Below are 24,907 nucleotides of genomic sequence, written 5' to 3'. Positions count from 1 at the left end.
GGTGTCACTTCAACCACCTTCAAATGCAAGGATTATCTTCCTTGGAGCTGCTCTAACCTCCAACTAGAAACAGATCCTATGTATGAATACCAGGATGGAAGAGAACGGTCTTGTGAATAATCTCCTTACGCTCTTCCAAACCCTCAGGATTTCAAAATCGTTGGCCTCTCTGTATTCACACTCTGCACCAAGGGGACCAAATGAACAGAAGACAGTTGGTATCTAAATTAAGTGATAATATAGGCCTAAAGGGGGAGCGGGCAAAATACAGAAACTCCTGGCCATGAATATGCAGTTCTTTGATCTATCCCTCTTAGTGAGTGGCAGCCTGCTCTTGCATTATTCTCCAGATGTTATGATTGCTTTTGAACACTGGGGGTATTCTCCTAGCTGCTTTGCCTATATTACCTCGAATGACCCAGTGAAGGATGAAAGTTACTCTTCTGCTTGCCCTGCAAACCAGGGATGGATCCCCTGTTGTAGGCCAGAGAACTAGACAACGAATCCCATTCCACTCCTTTTCCAGGGATGGCTTCCTGTCAACGTACATCTCAACCCCTAACAATATATAACTACACTAATGCTTTCTTGCTATGCTATCTTATCGGAGCTTCGCAGGAGAATTTCAAGCAGGGTCTGTATCACTGTTCTCATCTTACAGCGACTGAAACAATTAAGACCCCAGCGGGTTTGTCAGTGGCAAAATCCAGACTACCCAGTTCTCCTGATCACTTCTTCTCTCTGGCAGTTCTACAAGCAGTGATGGTGAACTCCCAAGCCTGAACCGGCTTAATCCACTAGTCACCCCGCCATCTGACCTTCAATGAACCATGACCTGCCCTTCTACCCATCCTAGCACACGCCCTGAACGCAACACGACGCACAGCAAACTCGCATCGACTTCATTAATCTCCCCACCTGAAATAGTACTAGGAAGTCGAAATCTGGGCACTGGCGCTCCCATCCAGTCGCTAAAAGGCCTGTGTTGTTGTTGTTGTTGTTGTTCGCTGATGGAACTAGGACTCGCCCCAAATGTCGCAGTTCCCTTTTGCCTATCGCCCCGGCGTAACCCCTCCTGTCTTACCTCTTGATGGTAAGGCTTCGGAACAGTGGATACCACGCGGAGAACTGACAGCGCAGCACATGCTCCTTCTTCATCCTCCAGCCGCCGCCGCCTCTCCCTCTCTTCCCAGCACCCTCCCGGAACCCAGGTCTCCCGTCCCGGAAGTACCCGCCGAGCTATTTTGGCTCAAGGACTCTTCCGGTCCATCAAGCCAGGAGGCAGTAGCAGAAAAGGGAGCGGAGGAGAATCGCGGGGCGTCCTTGTAGTAGTCACTCGTACCCGCACACACGCACAAACGCACGCGAGGCGTTCGCGTCCCGGGCAAGGAATTCCGGAAGTGTTGAGAAGCGGCTTCTAAGAAGTGCCCCGCCCCGGAAGGTAACTTTCTCAGGCGAGGTTACGGGCGGGGATTCTACGGGTACCGGGAGGGGCCGAGTGCACATCCTCATCACCGCGAGGTGAGGCTTTGCCTCCAGCAGTAGCACCGGTGTCTTCTGAGACTGCTGCCTCGGCTTCGTGCTTTCTTCTTTCGTCCCCCTCCCCAAAGGAGTACCCTCCCCTTCACCCCACACCTTGGAGTAGGTAACTGGGCGCGGGCCAATCATGTACAATCCCCTCTTTGGGGAAGAGGGAGGGAGCACATCTGGTGCGTGCGGGCAGCCCCACGCGCGTGTCCCAGTCTGCGGACTGGGTGCGCGACCCGGGTAGCGAGGGGGCGGCCGCTGCGAAGGCGCGGAAAGGAGGGCCAGTTTAGAGAAAACCAGGGACTGGGGTAGAAGAGCCTGGACTATTCGGAGCAGAGAAAGCAGGAAACCACTGCAATTAACTTCATTTGAGTGCAGTGCTTGAAGCATCTGCAAAGAGGATGGTAGCACCTCTTCGTTCGTGGAGGGGAACTAGGAGAGATAGGGAGAGAATCCTGTCCGTGCGCTCCTGAGGGTTCGACTTTGAAGGTAGAGGAGGAGAGAGAAATTTAGGAACACCGACGAAAAGGGGAGAGGAGTCTCTTTTGAGCGTGAAATTCATTTATTCCAGCCCTGCCAAAGTAACAGCCTGGAAAAATACAGCCAGATTGTATCAGTAGCCGGGCCATGCTGGAATCATAAGACTGGAAGAATTCTAGTCTAGTGAAATTTGCAGTATCATTCTTTTTCCTTCTCTTGCCTCCACCACTCCGTTATTTTCCTTATCTCTTCCGTAATGACGTTATCAGATGGCTACGAGACAACATCATATTTTAAAAGTAAACTTTTGTTTGTGTCTTCAAAAGAATCAGATTCTAGTTGCTGAGAAATGCCTTTTAGAACCTAGCTTTCTTACAACTACATGCCCTGGACTTGCCCCAGTCACGTCTGTCTAAGGGCGTGTATTTTAGGTATTTTTTTTTAAATTGCACGCTCTCCGGAGATCTCCAGGTTGTGAGTTCAGGCCCCACGTTGGGTGTAGAAATTACTTAAATCTTTTGTTTGTTTGTTTTTAATTGCACATTCCGGGTTAAGCAGTTTTAGGTTAGAAAGCAGGAAGCCCACCGACTACGGGCCTCTGTAGAAAAGTATTCATTAGGATAATTACAGGATCCTCTGCCTGTTTGGAGTGAAAAGCTCTTCCCCCAAAGAGTTCAATGGTTGGTTTTTCTCAAAAACGCTACTGGCTGAGTGGTTTAGTTGGGAGCATCACTTTTAAAGATACATTTTTCCAAGCAGAGGTAAATTACAATGTTGCAGTATATTCTGGGGGAGGGGAGGGCAGTAGTTTTTCATAAGTGTTTTGAGAGCCAAGATGATGCAGTTCTTTCTGTTTTGAGGGGCAATGAAGCAATATTCCATATATTGCTGGGAGAATAGTGCCAGACTGCCAGATTTAGGAGAGACCTGATGTGGGGGAGGGGGGGTTGGAGCAATCCCTCTAAATATTTGTTTTGTTTTGATTTGACTTGGAAATCAACAGGTTACTGCTGAAGGAAATATTAGCAGTGCTGGGGTGAATTGGGATAAGGTATTTTCTGTTGAAGATAATCAATAGATGTATAGGAGGAAGTAGAAACTGGGAACATGGTCACTCCAGGAGGAGTAATATCTTAGCAGCCCAGGAAACCTGAGCGTCGAGGTTGAGGCAGCTGCAAAGCATTAATACAGAGCTGCAGTTATTTGTGCCGAAGCAGCCAAATTTGTAAACTTAAATATAAACACTGCAGGGAAGGAATTTGTTACAGATGTCTTCTATTCAGGCTCTATACTTGAGAAGCAGTGTTCAGTGACTTTTTAGGATTACAGTTAATTTTAAGTAACTAGTTACACATTTAACCAGCCTCAAATAAATCAACATTACAACCAGATGTGCCAGTATTCTGAATGGATACAGCTAAATTCCCTTCCATTATTTTTTAGCCACCATATTTGTCTTTTCTTAGCCATGAAGTGTTTATACTCAAGTTGCTTCAATAAAACCTTTACAACAATGGAAATAGTTGCTTTTTCTCATATGCATGCCTGAAAATATCAACAGTTAAGTGATTGTGGAAGGGGGGGTTATTGTGCAATTCCAAATTAAATAATGGAAAAACATTTCCTTCCTTGAATCCCCCTTCTAAACTAATATTTCCATCTACCTGCTGGTTTTACCCACTTGGATATCTTGCCACCATCTCAAACTTAGTGGGCCCATGTTTGAATGCTGTACTGCCCCTTGCTCCTGATGTCCCAATGTCCTTTAAGAACATCTTCTTGCAGTAGCTTTGGGAACCCTGTCCCTAGACACTGGTTTAGGACAAGTAATAAGGTGTCATGTGCAAGTTTCCTTGCCACTGCGGCCACCCTAGACCAAACCTACATTCTCTCTTGCCTGGGCTGTGACTCGTGGTTCTTTGCTGGTCTCATTACTGTAGGCCTGTAACCAATTAACCTTCTCAAGGGTAATTAGTTCCCAGCCGGAACTAAATGTAATGATTATAAATCACCAAGTAGCATAATTTCAGTAGAATGTTAGTTACCTCTTTGCCCACCCAACCCCCACATCTGCCAGAAAAGAAAAGAAACTCGATGACTTTCCATAATTAACAAATTCACTACAGGAAGTCTTCATTATCAAGATAATCGTTGTCAGCAAAGGAAAATTCATATGAAGTGGATCCTTTTGATGTGGATACCGAAATTTTACCATAAGTGGTACCAAAGAAGGACCCCTCAAAATATTATCTTAAAAAAAAAACTGAATTTTTAAAAGTTTTATGACTATAACCAAGACTTAAATGTAGCAATACTAATTGATTATTTGTTCATTGTAAATCAAGTGTTTTTTCTGTGTAATTCTGAAAGAATGTAGAATGCCATCTTGGTCAGGCCTGAGCATTTGATGTTTGACTTTACAAGGTCATAAAGTTATTTTTGCAAAAAAAAAAAAGAAATTATTTTTTTTTGCTAAAATTAACCCTTTCCCACTTAATTTCTTTCAAAATGCCTTATTGTAAATGTCTCGATCTATTCATCAAACTGTTCCGACTGCCTGGCTTTGGTTCATCAGAAGCTTTGCTCATGATTTGAGTTTCCACACCTTTTATTTGGTTGAGTATAAATGGTGTTTCCAACATTTAGTTTTTACCTGGGAGAGAGGAGCCAGCGTGTTTTTTCTTGTGATTTTTTGCTTCACTTTGCAACCTCAGCAAACTGCAAGGATTCCGATATGGTAATAACTGAATAATGACAACCCTGAGTGCGAACTTCCCTCCCTCTTAACCTGAATCCAGCTCTCGTTACTAAGACTGAAATACCTGAGGTTGTGAAAAAGTAACCCTTTCCCTTCTTCCCTGGAGCAGAGAATTTAAGGGCTGTCCTCAAGAGGAGTTTACATAGCAACAAGAGTTTGTGGCATGCCAGTTAGGGTTGCCCGCAAATTTGGGAGAGGGTCAGGCATCCAGCCAAATCTGCGTAAGCCCTTGGAAATGAGTTTGCAAGTATTAACATCATTCATTATATGTGTGGGCTTGGTTTCAGGTGTTTTTTGTTTGTTTGTTTGTTTTGGAGGGGGTTGGGAGGGAAAGGTTGAGAACAACAGAGTTTGCCCAACTCTACTGTACTTTCTCAACCCTTCCCCCAGTTATTGTTTTTGTTTTTCATCTGGTTCCTTCTACTTCAAATGTTCTCCCTGCCTTCTTGGTATCTAAATCATATCTTAATGACCTCTTAGTAGCAGCCTTTTCAAAGTCTACGATTTTCCCTGCCTCCCAAGTGGATGTGATTTGTCACGCGCTTAAAACACCCTGATAACGCATTATCTCTAGGATAGTCTAGAGAACCAGGCATACCCTCTGGTTCTTTTCGAGTTGAACTATAAGGTCCCCAAAGGCAGGAATATGGATCAGTTTACACTTAGTATATACCTACCCAAATGTTTGAACTGCCCATGCTCATAAAGCCAGCTAGCTTCCTGCCTATCACTGTATGGCCCTCCTAACAATCCTTTGATGTTTTCCCTCACTAGAGTTTTTTGTGTCCTGGAAAAATCATACAGCTAACACATCATAGACCTCCAGTGTTTCAGACCAAACTAAGCGAAAATGCGTTATGTGAATTAAAACAACTCAACAGTACGTATACGGATATTATTTTAAGTCTAATGTGCATATTAGTAAAATGTAGGTGACTTGAAATGCTAGCTAATGAAGTGGAGAAAATTTACACTTTACTTTTAACTCTCAAAATAGCATTGAGTCAGCTCAGGAAAGCTCTGTCACAGTAAGGGGAGGGGGGCGCAGGCTGCAATGGAGCCTCATTTGTTTCTGCGCTGCCTAAGCCTACGTGTAATGACTGCCTGTAATGACTGTCCCCAAATGGCACCATTTAGCTTCTGTTTTTGAAATGCTGCTAAAAATAATATTCTTTTTCTGTTTCAGTAGCATTTTTGAGATGCTTTTATAATCCTGAACATTTTGGGAATCACAGGGTGAATAATATACTTTGGAAATCACCCTTTAACCTCATTTTTTTTTTCCAGTTATTTACACTGTCAGCAGATTGCTACGAAATACTGTTGCCCCTTGGGGCTGATTGCATTCCAAGTAATTACCCTAGAGAGTCCCAGCCCTGTTTGCCACTTTTTTTCTTTCATGTAATTTATGTTTGTAGCTTGTTTTTTGTTTTTCTAGCTCTCTAACATTTCTAGCTTCAGTATTTTTTAATATGATCTGTTGAAACAACTGTTTAGAGCTTAACATTTGCTGACCAAAAATCCAGCTTTTGACTACGGAGACTGTTTTGTAAGGGAGTTTAACCTGGTTAAATGAAGAGTAGTAGATGAGGAGCAGTCCTTCAGAAAAGTACTTTTTCACCTGTGGGCCATCAACAATCCCTTTGACAATCTAAGGGAAGCTATAAAGATACAAAGATAAGGAGACCTAGCAGATAATTTAAAGGAGCTGGTGGCCCCTTTGCCCCTAAAGATACTCACCTGGGGCTGGGGGACTTTCTCCATTTTGTCTAGATTTACGGGCAATCCAGAGTAAGAACCCTTTTCATAGAAAAAGTGACAGATTATTTAGCTCTTCCTTTATGAACTTCTGGTGGTGCTTATACTTGTGAGGTCTGCAGTTCGCCGTTTTTAAGTTTGGGTAAGCACAGAAAAGTTATTCGGGGCCAAAATACCATTTTTCAAAAGGAGGTAGAGGGGCGCCTGGGTGGCTCAGTAAATTGAGCGTTAGAGTTCGGCTCAGGCCATGATCTAACGGTTCATGGGTTCCAGCCCCACATTGGGGTCTGTGCTGACAGCTCAGAGCCTGGAGCCTGCTTCAGATTCTGTCTGCCTCTCTCTGTCCCCTCCCCCACTTGCGTTCGGTCTCTCTCTGTCTCTCAAAGGCAAATAAATGTTAAAAAAAAGTTTTTTTCAAAAGGAGGTAGAAAATTAATCCAAGTATTTTGCATCATTCTAGACAGATTACGTTGTGCAATAAATGGGGTCGCTTAGTTGCCTAAAGGTTATTTTCTTTTAAGTGTTAGAATTAAAAGCAGAGGAAATAATTTCTTCTCTGATGTATTTGTTAGTAATGAAAGGAAATGGCAATGTGGAAGATAAAAATCTAGGTAGATGAAGTTCTTTTATTTGGGTGTAGAGACCACAAATAGTGACGAGTAGCCAACCTTTGATTTAGCTAATGGTTAGTTTTCATGCTGTTTTGATTGCCTCTAACAATGTAGGTTATTTGTCATGTATAAACCAAGGCTAGTTAAAAGTTTACCAGGAATCACTGCCTGTTTTCTTATGCTATATGCCTGTAGCTAAATGACTGCCTCTACATGTCCACATAGCTTACAGTTTTATTACTTTCAAATGTCACAAAATTAAAGGGAGCTTTCTTGATCACTCCACGCCCCCCCCCCATCTTCTCTTCTTCTTCTTCTTGGCCTTTTTCCGTAAACTTAGCGGCTCTGACATAAATTATGTATGTTGTTCCTCAGTTTCCTCCCTTCCCCCCCGCCCACCAGAAAGCGAGCCCCTGGAGGACAGGACCTTTGTCTGTCCTGTGTGCTGCTGTGTCCTCGCAGCACGAGACGGCCTCACTTCCAGTGGGTCTGCTGCAGGGTGCTTTAGCCGAGTTACCTAAGACACACACTTGATGTTGGTTTGTGTGTGTGCTTTTTTACAAACATTAATACAGTTTGTGCGTATCTCTTCAAGGTTTAAATGAGTGTGAAAATGTGTTAACATTTCTTTCATCTTTATTAAGTGGTTTTTATTTTTTTTTTAGCATAAAGTCATTTTTTCTTACCTAGGGCCTCAAGTTTTGCTTCTTTGCCAAAGTCCTTATTGGAAACTGGAATCGTAGGCTTGCCCACGTAATAATCCACAGGAACTGTATTGATCACATCTTAATAATACAACAGAAATACATTTAATTTTACAACAGAAATACGTGTTGAGTATCAGGCAAAATATACACCCAGAGAATGGTAGAATGGTTGCTTGGGTTCAGTCACTCAGGGCTCCTTTCACTAGACTCCCAGGCTTTGTCAACCTTGAGATTTAAGTTGGCTTTCAACAACCCAACTCTTTGTCTCTTGGGGGTTTTAAGACTGCAGAGGTGATTGTTGTTAATTGAAATGCAATTCACATACCATAAAATTCACTTTCTTAAATTGTAAAATCCCCTGGTTTTTAGTGTATTTGCAAGATGGTGCCACCATCACCACTATTTAATTCTAGAACGTTTTTCATCAAAAAGAAACCCCATACCCATAAGCAGTCACTCCCTACCCTCTCCTTCCCCCTAGTCTCTTGGCAACCACTACTCTGCTTTCTGTATCTCTGGATTTGCTATTCTGGGTATTTCATATGAAATATGTGTGACTTCTCTCACTTGACATAATGTTTTCAAGGTTCATCCATGTTGGAGCATGTATCAGTACTTCATTGCCTTTTTTTTTTAAGTTTATTTATTTTGAGGGAGACAGAGCACACACATGTGGGGGAGGGGCAGAGAGAGAATCCCAAGGAGGCTTGGCAGTGGGGGCTGGGATTCACAAACTGTGAGATCATGACCTGAACTGAAGCCAGATGCCTAACCAACTGAGCCACCCAGGGGCCCCTGTACGGATGAATATTATTCCATTGAATGGAATACCACATTTCATTTATCCATTCAGCAAATGATGGACATCTGGGTTGTTTCCACTCTGGAGCTATTACAAATAATACTGCTCTGAACGTTTGTGTACAACACGTTTCACTTCTCTTGGGTGTATATATACTAGGAGTGAAATTACTGGATCACATGGGAGGGACCTCTGTGGTTAACCTTTGTAAGATTGTTTTCCGAAGCGACTGCACCATTTTGTATGCCTTCTGGCAGTGAATGCCAGTTTCTCCACATCCTCACCAACACTTATTATTATCAGTCTTTTATTATAATCATCATCATAGGGGTGAACTGTGGTATCTCAGTGTGGTTTTGATTTGCCTCTTTCTGATGGCTAACAACACTGAACATATTTTCATGTGCTTATTGGCCATTGTATATCTTCTTTGGAAAAATGTCTATCCAAGTCCTTTGCCTATTTTTAATTATGTTACTTGTCTTTTTAATTACTGGGTTTTAAGGATTTTTTTTTTGCATGTTTCAGATAGAGTTCTATCAGATTTATAAATTTTTCCCCCATTTTGTAAGTAGTTTTTCACCATCTTGATGGTATCCTTTGAAGCACACAAGTTTTTAATTTTGATGAAGTCCAGTTCATCTGCATTTACTTGGAATGCCTGTATTTATGTGTCACATCTAAGAGATTATTGCCTAAGATCATGAAGATATACACTTTTTTTCCCCCTAAGAGTCTTGTAGTTGTAGCTCTTACGTTAGATCTTTGATCTGTTTTGAGTTAATTTTTATATATGGTGTTAGGTAGAGGTTCATTTTCGTCCTTATGAATGTATGTATCTAGGCCCAGAACAATCTCTTGAAAAGTCTATTTTTTTATCCCCCTTGAATACATGGCACTTTTGTTGAAAATCAGTTAAGCAGGGGCACCTGCGTGTCTCAGTCAGTTGAGCACCCAACTCTTGATTTTGGCTCAGGTCATGATCCCAGGGTCATGGGATTGAGCCCCACATCAGGTTCTGTAGTGATCATGGAGCCTGCTTGAGATTCTCTCCCTCTGCCCCCTACTCTGCTCGCTCGCTCTCTCTCTCTCTCTCTCTCTCTCAAACAAAAAAAAACAAAAAAAACCCAAAAACGACCATAAATCTGTGGGTTTAATTCTGGAGTCTCTTTTCCAGTAGTTTATATGTCTATCCTTATGCCAGTACCCACACCCGTCTTGGTTACCATGGAGCCTGTTTCAGATTCTCTCTGTCTCCCTCTGCCCCTTTCCGCTGCTCGTGCTCTCTCTCTGTCTCTAAAATAAAAATAATAAATTGTTTTAAAATGACAAGAAAACAGAAAATAGGAATGAAAAAGGCAAGACAGAAGATCAGTTCAGGAAGTGCAACAGTTCCTGAAAGAAAGAATAGAGAAAATGAGGAGATTATCTGTGAAGTAGTTCGAGAAAAGTTCCCCATAAGCACAGTACGGTTTCCAGACTGAAAGGACCCACTTGACAAAATAAGGGAAGGGGATTAAAAGGTACAAACTTCAGTTATAAAAAAGACACGGGGATGTAATGTACAGCATAGGGAATACAGTTAATATTGTAACAACTTTGGTGACAGATGGTGGTAGATTTAGCATGGGAATGACTTCATAATATATGTAAACATTGAACCACTATGTCGTATACCTGAAACAAATATAATATCGTATGCCCACCACATTCAATAAAAAAAGAAGGACCCATGTGAGTACCCAATGCAATAACGTCTATGTGAAGGCATGAATAACCACAGATTTCCTGAGAAAGAAAACAGGCCACATAGAAAAAGAATCAGGAATCAGAATGGCTTCAGATTTCACAGCAGCAGCACCAGAAGCCAGACAACTGAGCAGTGCCTGCATATTTCTGGTAGAAAGTGACTTTCAGCCCATAATTCTGTATGCAGCCAGGTTATTCAGCCCATTTTGAGGGCAGAAAAAGATTTTGAGACATTCAGGGTACAAACGGGAGAATAAGCCAAGAATAGAGGACTCAGTAGTGGATAACAAAAGAGAGGGGGCCTTCTCTTTCCACAGCAGACATGGTGGTACTTGTCAGCTCATGGACAGCCGTGACTCTGATAATGTGTTAAAACTTCAAAGTGAACGGGCCACAATGGGATTGTGCTTAATTCCACTGAACCGCACATTTCGAAATTATCAAAATGGTATTATATCCATTTACTACCAGTTTAAAACAAAAAAAGAAAAAAAGATACACGGGAGGTAGAAAGAGCCAGCCCATGCCACACTTACAGTTGAGCTGTAAAGGGTAGATAAGGGACAGTAGTTAAGGGGTGGGAGTGAGGAATGGTATACAATTTTTGAACTGTTTACCCTGGAAAGTTTTTAAATTTGGAGTCAGAAAATGCAAGAATTTATATGTAAGTGCCTGATGCCCGCCCAGAAGGAGCTCAGCCCACATGGGCTGAATCTCACTGGGCCGGCTGTTGGTTCTTTTTGGATGTTTCCTGGGGCCTCTGCACTGACCTTCCCTCTAGGGCAGTTCTCCCAAGCTCACGTGAGCAAAGCAGCTTTGATGACAAATAAGTCTTTCACCACGTGAAGTACTTTGACCAGCAGCCTCTGTTCAAATGTTGAATTCGGGAAAATAACTGTAGCCTAAACAAATCTTATCTTACAGCGTGAACTTCTTGCCTGAGCATTGTAAAGACTGACTGGTTTGAAAATGGAAAACCAAGAACCCGCGGATCCTTCTCAAAATACCAAACAGTCTATTATTTCAGAGGAGGTATAAATTGTTTTTCACTACCTGCTCTCTCCCCACACACAGCCAAGTCCAAATGAAATGTGTAGACTGTCGTTTCAAATGATTGTATTTAATTCTTAAAGATGGGTTTTAAACATTGTTCCTGCTCCCTTTTTAGGACTCAGGGACATTTTGCTCTTGTGTGGGAGCAATTGTGTATCTCTTAATTATATGCACTCGTGAAATTGAGACTGTTTTAAAGCGGATTTTGGCTCTTCGTACAAAAAGTCTCAAATTTTATTAAAAGTTTGCCCGGGTAGAAGAATTAGTCCTCTGGGAGTTTTAGGGTTTAGACATTTCATATTTAAGCCTCGCATCTTCGTTAGCTGTTTATGGTCTCAGTATATGTGTTTAAGAACAATAAAAACCTAAGTTGTTAGTTGTAGTCTGAATTCCAGAACTAATGTACGTCTTACATGTTATTCAGTTTAGCTTTTAATAAGTCTCTTCCTGCAGGAACCATTGGAATGGATAAATTTTAAGTCCTTCATCTTGGAACTCTGATCTTGACACCTTCCTGCGGTTGTTTATGATTTAAAAATCTTTCCATGTTGTCTGTGAATAGATCTGCTGATAATTATTAGGTTGCTGCCGGCCAGAAGTAAAAGATAGGATAGTAAGAAAAAGGCTACTGCTTTCTGTCCGCAGCGAAACTCCCCTCTCAGTTCAGTATAGTGCCGTAGGAACGTTAGTCCTCATAACCGAAACTCAGTGTCTAAGCAGAATGACCCTGGGCTGCCCGTCTCAGATCGGGTGGGAAACCCACGTGTCACTGGAAATGCAGTCGTTGGACACGGTCTCCTCAGTCAGCCTTCCCATGTCGTCACTGACTAAAACGCCAGCGAGGAGTTTCTACCTACTGAACATACCTGTGTGACGGGCCCCAGGCTCAGAGCATAGAACGCTGGGTCCCAGAATACCCCTCACTTCTTCGTCCTTCTTCCTCCCTCTCTACCTACAACCCCCCCCCCCCCCCCGCCGCCAGGATTTTTTCAACTATCATCTCTTTTCACCTCTCAGTATTACTTCCAAAACTCCAAAAAGAAGCACAACCACCCTTCAGGAAGATAGCTTTCCATACTTTGAACTGAAAACCTGCACTAATTATTGGGAGGGAAACGTGATCCCTGGGAGGGCCACACAGAGAAAATCTGAAAGAAAACACACCTTCTAAATAAAATCCTCGGTTTAAAAGCCTCCCAACTTATTGTCTCCTTTTAGTTAATTTCAGAAGGAAAATGGGTCAAGCTTGAAAAAACAACGTACATGGATCCTACTGGTAAAATAAGGTAAATGATTTTTTTCCCTTTTGTAAAATGCTCGGTATTCGGGTTCTCGGGGTCTCTGCTTACTGTTTGACATGAACTCTGATACTTTTCTTATTGTAAACTCGATCTTAAATGAGAAATCTAATTCAGTATTTTCCCACTCTCAGAATGTTTGGATCACTTCTCATCTCCGAATACAAGCACATTGTAAATTTGTTACATTAACTAATCAGGAATTGATTTCAACACCATTCTCCCTGAGTAGATTAGTAAGAACCTGAAATTTTGGTCCGAGCCCCATCGAAGCCAATAAAGCAGCAAAGTAATTAACAATCCAGATTGCCTCGTCCGAATCATACCAGGTTTTAATTTCTAAATTAGGATGAAGGAGAGAACATTGCTGGGTTTGAGGTAAAACTTACATGCTTTACACCTTGCTCATGGAAACGTAAATTGGAAAAAAAGAAAAAAAGTTTTGCAAAACATTTCACAGTATGTACCAATTGCTCGTAAAGATATAACACCCTTCAATCCAAGTAATCCCACTCCTGAGACTGTTTGGAGTCAGATTTATGCATGAAAAATGTTCACAAAATTAAAAAAAAAATCGAAAGCAACCCTAACCATCTTAAAAATGGGGAAATAATTGTTATAGTGTAGCATGATAAAAGAATATGTACAGTATGAAGGCATACAGTCAATGATATTATAACAACTCTGTAGGGTGACAGATGGTTACTACATTTACTGTGGTGACTTGTATATAACTTGAGTGACTATGTTGTACACATCAGATACAATATTGTATGTCAATTCTCAGTTTAAAAATGGGGAAATAATTTTTTAGTGTATTCATTTGGTAAAGTCTATGCAGTTATCTACAAAGCAGATTCTGAAGACAATCTAGCAAGTTGAGAAAAGTTATTAAGTTGATGATAAAATAGGAAATTGTGTATATGCTTTTTAAATTCTTTCCAAATAATATATAAGAAAAGGCTAGAAGGAAAATTGGCAAAACATTAATGGCATCTGTGTGGTAAACCTGCTTTCTTCTGTTTTCCACGTTTTCTGTTTAGAATTTTTTCTTTCGGCCCCTGTCACTGCCCTGAAAAGAAATTTTTTGAAAATTACTATCAGAAAAAAAAGTGTTAAAATAGATTAAACATTTCCCTAGTGAAATATGAAAAGGAATGAGATAGAATGAGAAAATATAAAAATGTAACTAAATATTAAAGTATCCAGATTACATGATATATTGATTCATAAAAAAAAAAAAAAACTCCATTTGCTAAGTGATCAAATGAGAATACAGAGTTTCTTCATGAGGAAATACTTCTGTCATCAGCGTGAAAGTACATGGACTTGCCAGTAATTGAAACCACTTTAATTATCTCTGCTAAACTAGCAAAAATATTCCTAAGGGCCAGTGTTGGAGAGCTGTGGGAAACATCAAGCTATCCATAGCACTCTTAAATTAAAACCTCAAAGCAAGAAAGCCAACCATGCTACCGCCCGTCAACACAGTGGATGTTCTGCCTTCGGCAGAACACTTGTTTAAAGAGACCGATGTGCAGAACTAAACAGGAAATAAATAGTGGGGACAGGAATACAATACAGAAATGTGGCCAGGCCCGAGCCTGAAGGAACACAGTATGTTCAAACGGACTGATGTTTGTGAAAGCGTAGATTGGCACCCAGTTTGTAGTGATACAGCTTGGCTCTCTTTTCCCCGTTAAGCTGTTAAGGTTTATGACACAAATGTGCCTCTTGACGCTAATTAAAGAGTATGTGTTGGTTTGCACCACCTCATCTCTTCACTGGACTCCTCTTCCTCCTTCAGCATTTCTTAATCAGGGACGTGCATCAGAATCACGTGGAGACTCTTTCCGGGATACTCGTGTCCAGGTCTCACTTCCGGGGAGTCTGTTTGAGTAGCTGAGGCATGCACTGAAAAGCCTAGCGAGTACCTGCTTATGTGGCCTGCTTATAGCATGTTCACCTCCTTTCTTGCACGCGTAGGTCTTCCTCGTGAACTCCAGGGAGCTCGTAGGCAAAGCACTGACGTTTCTACCGCAGTGTCAGGCTTTGAAGAGGGAATCCCCGTGCTTTGCCATAGGTCATGACGTATAAACTCATAAAATGTTTTATCTGTTACCTGATGCAAAAGCATGTCGGTAAGGATGAGAGCAGCTAGAAAATCCTTTGTTCTACCATGTTATTCATGGATACGGATACGGAGTTGAGTCTAGTAGTGTAAACCTATGCTGGCAGTGTGCCCCTGATGGACATCGGGACAGAGCTGAAGTCATCCTTCGGTGCCCTTCCTGCCTCCTGCGTTTGTTGACCAGGGGAGGAACGCAGAGCAAGCTTTCTCCTATGACAGTTTCTCAGAAAACGGAGTCGCTTAACTAGAATCAGAATTCTAACGCCACAAGAGGCTTTTGAGCTAACATACTCTTAATTCCCTAGTTTTACATTGGAGGGAACGGTCTCACGGGATGTGTGGCTGTGCGCTCAGCTGGTAGGCAGGTGGAGACTGAGATTGTCTGACTCGGTCAGACGCTCATCTTTCAGAGTCCCTTGAAGATGACCGGAGCTCCCATGGGGCATCCCTGTTCTAGGATCCCGTGTAAATGCGTTTATATTTCATGGTTCACGATGTATGGCTCGTTACTGGTTATTTTACATCATCTTAACCATAACCATGCTGCTCTTTTGTTTCCCTTATTCCTAGAGTATCTGGGATGGCGCCTTCACGGCTCCTCCCAGCACTGCCTTCTTCAGTCTTTAGCACTAACCCTGAGGGGTGGCACAGAGAGCCGAAAAGGTTTTCATCTCTTGCCATCTGTACTATTTACTTACCAGAGTTGCTTGCTGGTTGGCTTCTTGTTACTAACAGGAATGTCGGACGGTTGTGAGTCGTCACAGCAGCGTTTGGCTTCCACAGGTTCATTTTGACACACTCGCTGCTCGAATTTGGGTATAATATCGAGAGATCTACAGTTTATAGAAAGGTGTTTTTTGGGTTTTTTTAACTAGACTAAATACCGGGATTTCTTTCACAGAAACATGACACAGTCCAACCCAGCCAGATAAAAAGTGCGAGACTCCCCCCACATGGCCCGTCTCATCATTCCTGCTCTTCTGGAGGGAGGCGGATGTTGACGCCTTCCTTACTCCGGTCCCCAGAGCCACTCAGATGTCTTACTTCTCCCAGATCCAAAGCTGATCTGCTTCTCCACTTTCATTTCTTACCACTGCTTCTTGCCAGTTCAAGGGAGAAGAGAGTGAAGGGGACTTTGCCTCATATGTCCTTCCCCTTCAGACAGCATTGTACCAGTAACCGGATTCTCGGGACGCTGTTCCCCAGAAACAAACAGCTCATCGGGAATAAAGCCATAAAAGGGAGCAGAAACCTACCATTCTTCATCTCACTTTCTCCACTCTGGACCGTTTTCCCCTTAGATAAGAGAGATCTCACACATGCAAACTAGAGCACTCACCTAAATGTAATAATTCCTCAATTAGTAAATGGGACGGCCCTGCTTTCTAAAATTGTTATTTAGGTCACATATAAATAACTGTCTCAGTGGTTCCTATTCTGCAGAGTATCTTTTGCTCTTAGCGAAAAGGCTGGAATTCTCCTAGGAGCTTAATTTGCACAGACTGGTCAATACTTTCATTTACTGCTAACCTGTAGATTTAGGATCAAACTGAAATCTTCCCAGTGAATGATCTGAAAGGCAGCTCAAGCGATCAGTAGGCCTTCTGTTTAGATAGCGCTCAGAGGGTCAGGCGTAGGGTGGCACGTTTTCTTCAGAAAAAGTTTCAGAAGCTACAGGAAAGCACGATGGAATTGGCTTTTCCCATATAGATCTGTACTGTCGTGGTCTCCTTGGCCATTATCATTATTACACTCGCATGCTTCGCATTTGTAAAGTTCTGGTTGTGGACTGAAAACCCAAGGGCATTCTCCTCTGTGACGTTAGTGATTTTGTTTTTGCTTCTCTGCCTGAACAGAACGTGGGAAACGGTGAAACGTACGACCAGGAAGGGGCAGTCGGCCGATGGTAGGAGTGCAAACCCCTTACGACTCTTCATGGAGGAAGTCACCGTGCTTTACTGCAAGAGGCGGGGTTCTTTTTACTTTAACCCAGACCTCAGAGCAGCTCTCTTCGATTATGGTCTTTTATGTTTAAGTCTGGTATTCCTTTTTGCAGTGCTTTGTGGCTAAATCGGGCTTTCTCTGTAAATAACTTCTGGCTTCAGTCCCAGTGTTTTTGAGGGAAAGGTATACTAATATTTATAGCCAAACAGAAGTCAGTATAATTTGAAGCCACATACTGCATCTGGATAGGACTTCTAGAAATCCTGTGTTCTGTTCAAAGGACCTAGGTGAGAGCCTTTCGTTTGGAAAAATATTTGGCACTACTTTACGATGGACCAGTTGCTTTATAAATTGAGAAGGATGCGGAATTAGGAGAAGAGACTATACATTCAGTTCACATTCCCTTCTAGGCATAAATGCACTGACTGCAAAGATCCTGAGAATCACCTGTGCTCTGGGGGAAGTGGGCAATAGGTCTTTGTTTTTCCCTTTCGTTCCTCCCTTTCATCTTGTTCTCTTTTTAGTGGAAGTAAACAGAGTAGCTGCCACAGCTGCTGTTTTGGTCTGCCGGGAGAGTTGGGTGGAGGGAGGTAGCCAAGAACTACTTGTGGGCAATTTGTGTTTTCCAGAACGCACTGGGGTTTTGTCTGTGTTCTGTTGTAAGTAAAATTTTTCTCTCTGAAAAGGTCCTTTATCCTAAAACAATAGACTCTAACTTAGCATCTACTACAAACACTGGGACTGACTCCATTTACTGCTGAAAGGAAATACAAGCACACGTAGATCAGTGAAAATGGCCTGGCTGCTGCAGGTTGAGAAAGAGGTCTCGGCAGAGGTTAGCGTAGGCAGGAATTTGGTCCTTGACCCTGTGCCAAGTACTCCCTGACCTTTCATGAGGGACCTCCTTGGTTTTATCTCCTGGTCGCAGGTGTGGCGGTCATCCCAGTGCTGCAGCGGACACTTCATTACGAGTGCATCGTTCTGGTGAAGCAGTTCCGACCGCCCATGGGAGGCTACTGCCTAGAATTCCCTGCAGGTGAGTCCCTAACCGCTGGGCCGAGCACCTAGAACAGCCAGAACGGCAGTGCTTGGACATTTAATACCTTTTTGTGTGTCTCGGCGGTTTTAAGTTTTAAAGAAAAAAAAAAAGCATCCCTCAAATGCACTCTTTGATGCACTGACCCCCCAAAGCGAGGCGAGGGTCTGTGAAATAATCCAAGTTCTACCGTCCTCCCCACTTGGCCTCCCTGGTTACTGCTGGCTCTGAGCACGGCCCCCGCCCCCAGTCCGCCAGCCTCCCGTCCTCCTCACAGGTGGTCCTCATCCGGGCATTTCTCTGCGGCCTCAGTATTGCTCTTCGAGGGAGGAAAGCAAGATAGGTGACAGGGTCACATGAGGAAAACGGAAAAGAATGACAGGCTTCCTGGGCCATGCCACAGAGCCGGGTCCGTGAGCCGCGCCAGGGGGCCAACAGCAGCACCAAGCCGGCTCTCCTCACGGGTCCGCGCTGTCTGTGCTGCGGAGATGCCCACGGGAACAGTCGAGGTCTGAATAAGAGGAACAGCTGTCGGAACCTACTTACTCTGCCTGGGGTTTTATTCTTTTGCTTTTTTTTTCTTCTTTTCTAAAGAGAGAGAGGGTGAGCGCGTGAGCAAGGGAAGGACAGAGGGAGAGGGAGAGAGAGAATCCCAAGCAGGCTCCATGCCCGGTGCTGAGCATGACGTGGGGCCCGATCTCATGACCTGAGCTGAAATCAAAGGTCGGACGTGCAACCGACGGAGCCACCCAGGCGTCCCTGCCTTTTCTCTTAGAAAAGTTCCAAGCCTCAGTCAGTGTCACCTGTGCAACCGCTTCCCACAGTCCTCTGATTCCTCGCGTAGCTCCCAGCAGTACGTCAGGAGAGGGTTTCCCTGTCGCACCTCACAAAGGATTTGGACTTCCAGGTCTCATCGATGATAACGAAAGCCCGGAAGCAGCAGCTCTTCGGGAACTTGAGGAAGAAACTGGCTACAAAGGTGATGTGGCAGAGTGCTCTCCAGGTTTGTACTGCTCTCCGGGCGTGCACTTGGGGACCCTTGAAAATTAGCCAGCCATTACACTGTGCGTGGTGTAAAGGATCTTGCGTTGAGGCTCATCCACGGAGGAGAAATCCCAACTAGGTTCGGTCACTGTCTACAGGCGAGTCTCTTTTCACGCCAGGGCAGGTTTGAACAAGGAGGCCCTGAAGCTGGAGAAGAGATGGGAAATTCGCTTACCTTCCAGAGTTTCTCAGATCCTGAGCTTTATTACCTCATCCACGTGCCAGGCTCCTCACTAGATTTTTTTTCTCAATGTGGTGAAAGGACCTGACAACATGTCAGCACCGTCTCACCCCCAGACTTAGCGCGCTTAACCCAGGAACTCTGGAGGGAAACACGTATGCTGTGCTGTCCCACAGCGTATACTGAGCGCATCGGGCCGAGTGTAGTTTTCCTACACGGGCTCCGTGGGCACTGTGAATCATGAGCCCGGTTTCCTTCCGAAGGCATTTAAGTAATGAAACGTGTCGTGTCGGACCGGTGTCTGAACTTGAGCGTTTGCTTCTCTCCACAGCTGTATGTATGGATCCGGGCTTGACAAACTGTACCACACACATCGTGACGGTAACTATCAACGGAGATGATGCTGAAAACGTGAGGCCTAAGCCAAAGCCAGGTGAGTGTGCACCGGCCACGGTTAAGGTGGTTCTGTCGCACTGATGATTGGTTAACTTGCTACTGCCTTGGTTTTTGATTTGTGAGAAGAGGAACAGGGTTCTAGATACTTCATCAGTACTCTGGGCTGTTTTGCTCATCGTGGGTCCTGTAGCATTTTTAACTCTTCACTGATTTTTAGGTGTTCTTTACAAATGTTAAATTCTCACATTTCCCTATCTTCTGTATGGAGTTTATTCCCACTTAGGATTATGAGCCCGAGGTCTGAAGAGGAAACAGTGAACACCTTCAGAATCACAGATGTGTGTCTTTGTGTGTATTATAAGAATGGCAGAAGTACTGACCACTGAGTTCCGTACTTAGAGAAACGTTTAAGAACTTCCTTGCTCTGTTAGATTTCTTAGCAAGTTTGGGCTCCAGCTTTGATGCTTCTGTCGGTTCCCTGTCGTCTCCCACCCCGTTAAAGGGGCTGTCAGGTAGCACAGCCATATTCTTCCGTTTCTCATCACCTCGGTGGCTCCCGAATGTGTCAGGGCCCATCACAGCTGATTTTAAATGTTCGACGTTCAAACTCGCGGGTAGGCACCTAACGTGCCGTGAAGCAGCCTGCCAGTCCTCAGAGGTGAACAGAACCACCGTATCAAGTCCCCTCGGAGGTTTATACCCCAAAGCACAAAGCTCATGTAGGGACTTGCACACCAGTGTCAGCAGCACAGTCCCCAAAAGGTGGACGCCACCCAAGTGTCCACTAGCAGATGAGTGGACCCACAAAATGTGGTGTAGATGCCCCATGGAATACCATCCAGCCGTTAGAGAAACACGCTGGTGCCTGCTGTGGTAGGGTGACTTTTGATAATGTCGCGCCGAGTGCTTCGGGAAGCCAGACAAAAAAGCGTAAATAGGGGCCCCTGGCTGGCTCGGTCACATCTCGGGGGTGTGAGTTCAGGCCCCACATTTGAGTGTAGACTTGACTTAAGAAAAAAAAAATTTCAAGTGTAAATATTGTGGTTCCACTCATATGAGGTTACCTAAAATATTCATAGAAACGGAAAGTAAACTAATGGGCACCGAGTTTCTGTTTGGGATGCTGAAAAGGTTCTGGAGAAGGATAGTGCTGATAACTGCACACTGAATGTATTTAATGCCTTTAAATTGTATTTTCAAAAATGGTTAATGGGCACCTGGGTGGCTCAGTCGATTGAACGTCTAACTTCAGCTCAGGTCATGATCTCATGGTTCACGGGTTCAAGCCCCGCGTCGGGCTGTGTGCTGACGGCTCAGAGCCTGGAGCCTGCTTCGGATTCTGTGTCTCCCTCTCTCTCTGCCCCTCCCCTGCTCTCTCTTGCTCTCTCTCAAAAATAAACACTAGAAAAATGGTTAAAATGGTAAATTTTATATACTTTAACAACTTAAAAATACCTGTGTGTATTATCATAGAGTGTGCTTTCAATTTGGCTATTAAACATTTGATTTGGAGAACAAATTCTGTACTGTTGGAATGTTTTTTACATAGATTCTAATAGAATCTATAGAATCTGATTCTCCATAGATCACACACAGAATCTAACGTACATAGATTGGATTAGTAGAGACCCAGGTCTCCGTTGAAGTCTCAGACCCTTTTCGGTATGTCTTGCACTAACCTCTTCCAGTGTTTGACCAGAGCAGGCCTTGCTGCAATGTCCTCCCTCTGTTTCTTTTCAGGAGATGGAGGTACGTCACCCAACTCAGCAGTGGCTGATGTGCGTATGGCTTAGCGCAGTGGAAATGGCTACAGGCATGTTGTGGCGTTCTGGTAGGCTCTCTTATTCTGGAGCTTTGTTTTCACTTGCACTTTCTTTGTTTAGAATTTGTTGAAGTAATTTCCTTACCAAAGAATGACCTGCTGAAGAGACTTGATGGTAAGCATTCTTAAGACTGCCAGTTTTCTCAATTTTCCCCGTCCCCAGTCCCATTCAGTGAGGAACTAAGTATAATTCCATTTCTTTATATTCTTCCTCGTTAAAGCCAAATACCTAGAAATGTCAGAGAACTGCAGTTAACCAACAATAATTTTCTTTTCTGGGTGGCACTGAGTTTGAAAATATGAGCAAAACATTCTCTGTCAAGTTGAAGGCTTTCAATGGGATTTTTTTTCTATAGAATAGCCAAAACTATATTCCTGCAGATTAGGCAAAACTTCTGTACCTCATGTCGCTAATCCATGGCACTGAAGAGGCCTAAGTAGATATCTCTTAGCTGATCCTCAAAAATGCTAGCATGTTGGATGGTACTTCGTGCAGGGTAGAAGTTAAAGGAGAATTTAACAATATTCTTTCTACAAAGACTGAGGGATCTGCTATATACAAAGAGCAACATGCTGATATAACGAACCAAACTAACAGGTCACCCCTAGTAAATTACCGGTCATGAAATTACATTGTGTACTTTCTGGCCAGCCCATCTCCTAGGGATTTTGTAAAAAATTGAGTAAACCTATGTGGGCAGATTAGGATATGCTGTACTGGAGCGTGACAGAGACCCTTCAGAGGGAGCTCCTCCATGCCGGCTGCTAAGTCCCCGATCACTCCTTTGTAAAGGAACAGACAGTCGTCATGACTTGAATGTTTTAAAGTTTTTACTTCAAAAATTAACTTGAAGCACAATTTGACCTGAGGCTTTGAGGGCTGTCTCTTCCTCCCCTTCCGTAAGTACCAGTGGCTTACAATTTTATTTCTAATGACTCTCTAGTTTTAAAAGTAAGTATGAGGGGCGCCTGGGTGGCTCAGTTGGCTAAACGTCTGACTTCAGCTCAGGTCATGATCTCACTGTCTGTGGGTTCGAGCCCCACATCGGGCTCTGTGCTGACAGCTCAGAGCCTGGAGCTACTTCGGATTCTCTCTCTCTCTCTCTCTCTCTCTCTCTCTCTCTCTCTCTCTCTGTGCCTGTCCCCCACTCATACTCTGGCTCTGTCAAAAATAAATACAAATTCATAAATTAATTAATTAAAAGTAAATATGAGCTTCCAAGAACTACTGTGATTCAGATTCTTAGAAAGCTTCCCTTCCTGCTTTGCCTTTTTAAAAACTAGACCTAAGGTAACAAGTACCTCAAGATCTCAGTCCGAATGAGAAGTGCTCATACTGGAGAAAGCCCTAGTTTCCTCAGAGAGTTGTGGCTGCCAGTAAGGGGCAACACATCTTTGAGTCTGTCGGGTCTGACTGGGTCTGAGGTTCCGCCGTGTATGGGTTACGACCGTGAACATGTGCCACAGCCTCTCCCGGCTTTTCTCCTGAAACAGGAACGAGAGGTCGCCCCTGTCTCTGGGGAGGCGTGAGTACAATTAAACAAGACAGTGGGCACAAAAGGACTTAAATGTTAGATGCTATATATCTTTACTGCATTTTTATATTACAGAAGTATTCTTTTAAAAAACGTCCTTCTCCCTTCCATCTAACTTAACCTCCCTGGATCTAGGCTTGGAAGAGGGGGCAGTACATAGTGCGAGAGAGCGAGGAAGGAAGGTAGACGGGGACAGATCTACAGGAGGAGGAAGGGGGGAAAGAACCAGTTTTCCTAGCTTTATTAGGTTGGAAATACAGTAATCAAACCATTTATTCAACAAGTCACATTTGAGAGATTGGGAGGAAAGTATCCAGAGTTCGGTTGGTTACACAGAATAGCTTTCAGCACTTCCCCAGCCCCCACCCTGCACAGAGGAGTAGGACGCCAGCCTCCCTTCCGGGATCAACGTGTCTCTGAGCTTGCGCCTAAACTAGTGGCTGGGAGACCAAGTGACAGATTCCAGGTCTGATAACCTCCACCTGAACAAAACAGAAGTTCCCCTCAAAGCCCATGGTACGACGTACGCTCCCGCGGCCTTGTTCTGGAATTCTCTAGAATTCCAGTCCTGTCGTGCACGCGGCTGAACTTGTAGGCGGAAAATCAGTGCTGTCTGGCAGCAGAGAGGACTCACGAATCCCGAGATAAGGCACTGAAGGGTCACCACAGCAGCGCTCTAGAGTGCACTCTAAAAGAAGTAGTGATTTGCATCTATAGACTTACAGCTTTGCTGTTTTAACGCATCAAGTCCTCACCTCTGATATGTGTGATCTTCTGCCTTTATTCTTTCTTCTTGTTCTGGTCTTTTGCTGGAAATGTAATCCTGCTTATATATCCTTTTCTCTTCTGACTAGAGCAAGGTCCTTGAAGGCAGAAGGGGTCCTGTTCACCACTGCATCTCTATCTAGCATTGTAACCGGCACATAGTAGGAGCTCATTCTGTATTGATTGATTGATAAGGGGTATTCTCCTTTATTCTCTTCATTATCTAACTTGTATTCTTTGCTTCCTGTAGCTCTGGTAGCTGAAGAACATGTGACAGTGGACGCCAGGGTCTATTCCTATGCTCTGGCACTGAAACATGCAAACACGAAGCCGTTTGAAGTGCCTTTCCTGAAGTTTTAAGGCCAAAGGACAGTAGCCATGTTTTTACAAACAAGACCACCCACCAGGCCTCCTTCACTAAGACTTTGTTATTCAGCTTAGCCTAATGTAGATTTGAAATTAGTTTTTTCATTAAATAAAAGCAACACAGAATACATGTGGTGATATCGAATTGTAATTACAGGGAGGCTGTAGCCTTCATATTTAAATGCTAAACTCCAGCAAATATTAATGAAAAAGAACATAAATGCAGATATGTTTAATCCAGTGTGTTTTAATCCAGTCTAGTCCAGGAGATAAGGGTATTTCTAGAGGAAAAAAGACCTGAATTCCAAATTAGGTCAACCGCACCCACCCTCAGCCCCCATATAAACTTCTGTAATGAGGTATGCAAATAACTATTTACCGTATTACTGTTGAAACAAAAGAGTTTTTATAAACAGATTTTTTTTTAAAAATTTTTATTTTCAACGTTTATTTATTTTTGGGACAGAGAGAGACAGAGCACGAATGGGGGAGGGGCAGAGAGAGAGGGAGACACAGAACCGGAAAGAGGCTCCAGGCTCTGAGCCATCAGCCCAGAGCCCGACGCGGGGCTCGAACTCACGGACCGCGAGATCGTGACCTGGCTGAAGTCGGACGCTCAACCGACTGCGCCACCCAGGCGCCCCCAGATTTTTTTTTAAAAAGAAAGACCTATGTAGGGACTTTTTTGGTCTCCTAATTGCTGTATGGAATTAATATACATCCCTGCAAAGCAGAGAATGTACAATCAACAGAGAGTAACATTCGTGACGAGCAAATGTTTACATTTGGCCAGTCCTGCCTACCTATCGAGGGTAAACCAGCTCGTAGGTAATGAAAAGTGGCTGATTCCATTCACTGTAACAAGGTTAAGAAGCCACTGAAAATACAGGGCCCTTCCATCAAGCAAGTACATATATTTTGGAATCTCTTTTCCTACCCTTACC

At 43.6% G+C, this 24,907-nt stretch overlaps 2 protein-coding genes across 10 annotated transcripts in view; one reads left to right on the top strand and one right to left on the bottom strand.

Annotated features, from left to right (window-relative positions):
• Positions 1-1,167, bottom strand: part of CDC123 (cell division cycle 123) — a 60,673-nt gene extending 59,506 nt beyond the window's left edge. For 3 of the 4 annotated variants that reach the window (XM_047066857.1, XM_047066860.1, XM_047066859.1), the window contains exon 1: positions 1,085-1,167. In XM_047066857.1, coding sequence (XP_046922813.1) covers positions 1,085-1,158 — 74 coding nt within the window. In that variant the 5' untranslated portion in view covers positions 1,159-1,167. The remainder of the gene's footprint in view (positions 1-1,084) is intronic. The other variant, XM_047066858.1, reaches the window with a different exon arrangement.
• A 190-nt stretch (positions 1,168-1,357) lies between these two features.
• Positions 1,358-24,093, top strand: NUDT5 (nudix hydrolase 5). 6 transcript variants are annotated; one of them, XM_047066864.1, is made up of 11 exons: positions 1,358-1,441; positions 5,540-5,645; positions 11,317-11,424; positions 12,664-12,731; positions 16,731-16,780; positions 17,747-17,854; positions 18,762-18,857; positions 19,411-19,512; positions 21,216-21,224; positions 21,359-21,412; positions 23,848-24,093. In XM_047066864.1, exons 3-11 carry the CDS (start codon positions 11,362-11,364, stop codon positions 23,955-23,957), a joined length of 660 nt encoding a protein of 219 aa, XP_046922820.1. In that variant the 5' UTR covers positions 1,358-1,441; positions 5,540-5,645; positions 11,317-11,361; the 3' UTR covers positions 23,958-24,093. The 6 variants fall into 6 exon arrangements, with proteins under 6 accessions (XP_046922820.1, XP_046922818.1, XP_046922819.1 ...); XM_047066863.1 differs by lacking the exon at positions 1,358-1,441 and adding an exon at positions 1,497-1,641; XM_047066862.1 differs by lacking the exon at positions 5,540-5,645.
• Positions 24,094-24,907: the final 814 nt, after the last annotated feature.

The sequence above is a fragment of the Lynx rufus genome, unplaced genomic scaffold (genome assembly GCF_022079265.1).
Source record: "Lynx rufus isolate CCGP_SWC_20201006 ecotype Redwood Valley unplaced genomic scaffold, mLynRuf1.p SCAF_7, whole genome shotgun sequence".
NCBI classification, from domain to species: domain Eukaryota; kingdom Metazoa; phylum Chordata; class Mammalia; order Carnivora; family Felidae; genus Lynx; species Lynx rufus.
This window is presented reverse-complemented; position numbering and strand designations above follow the sequence as displayed.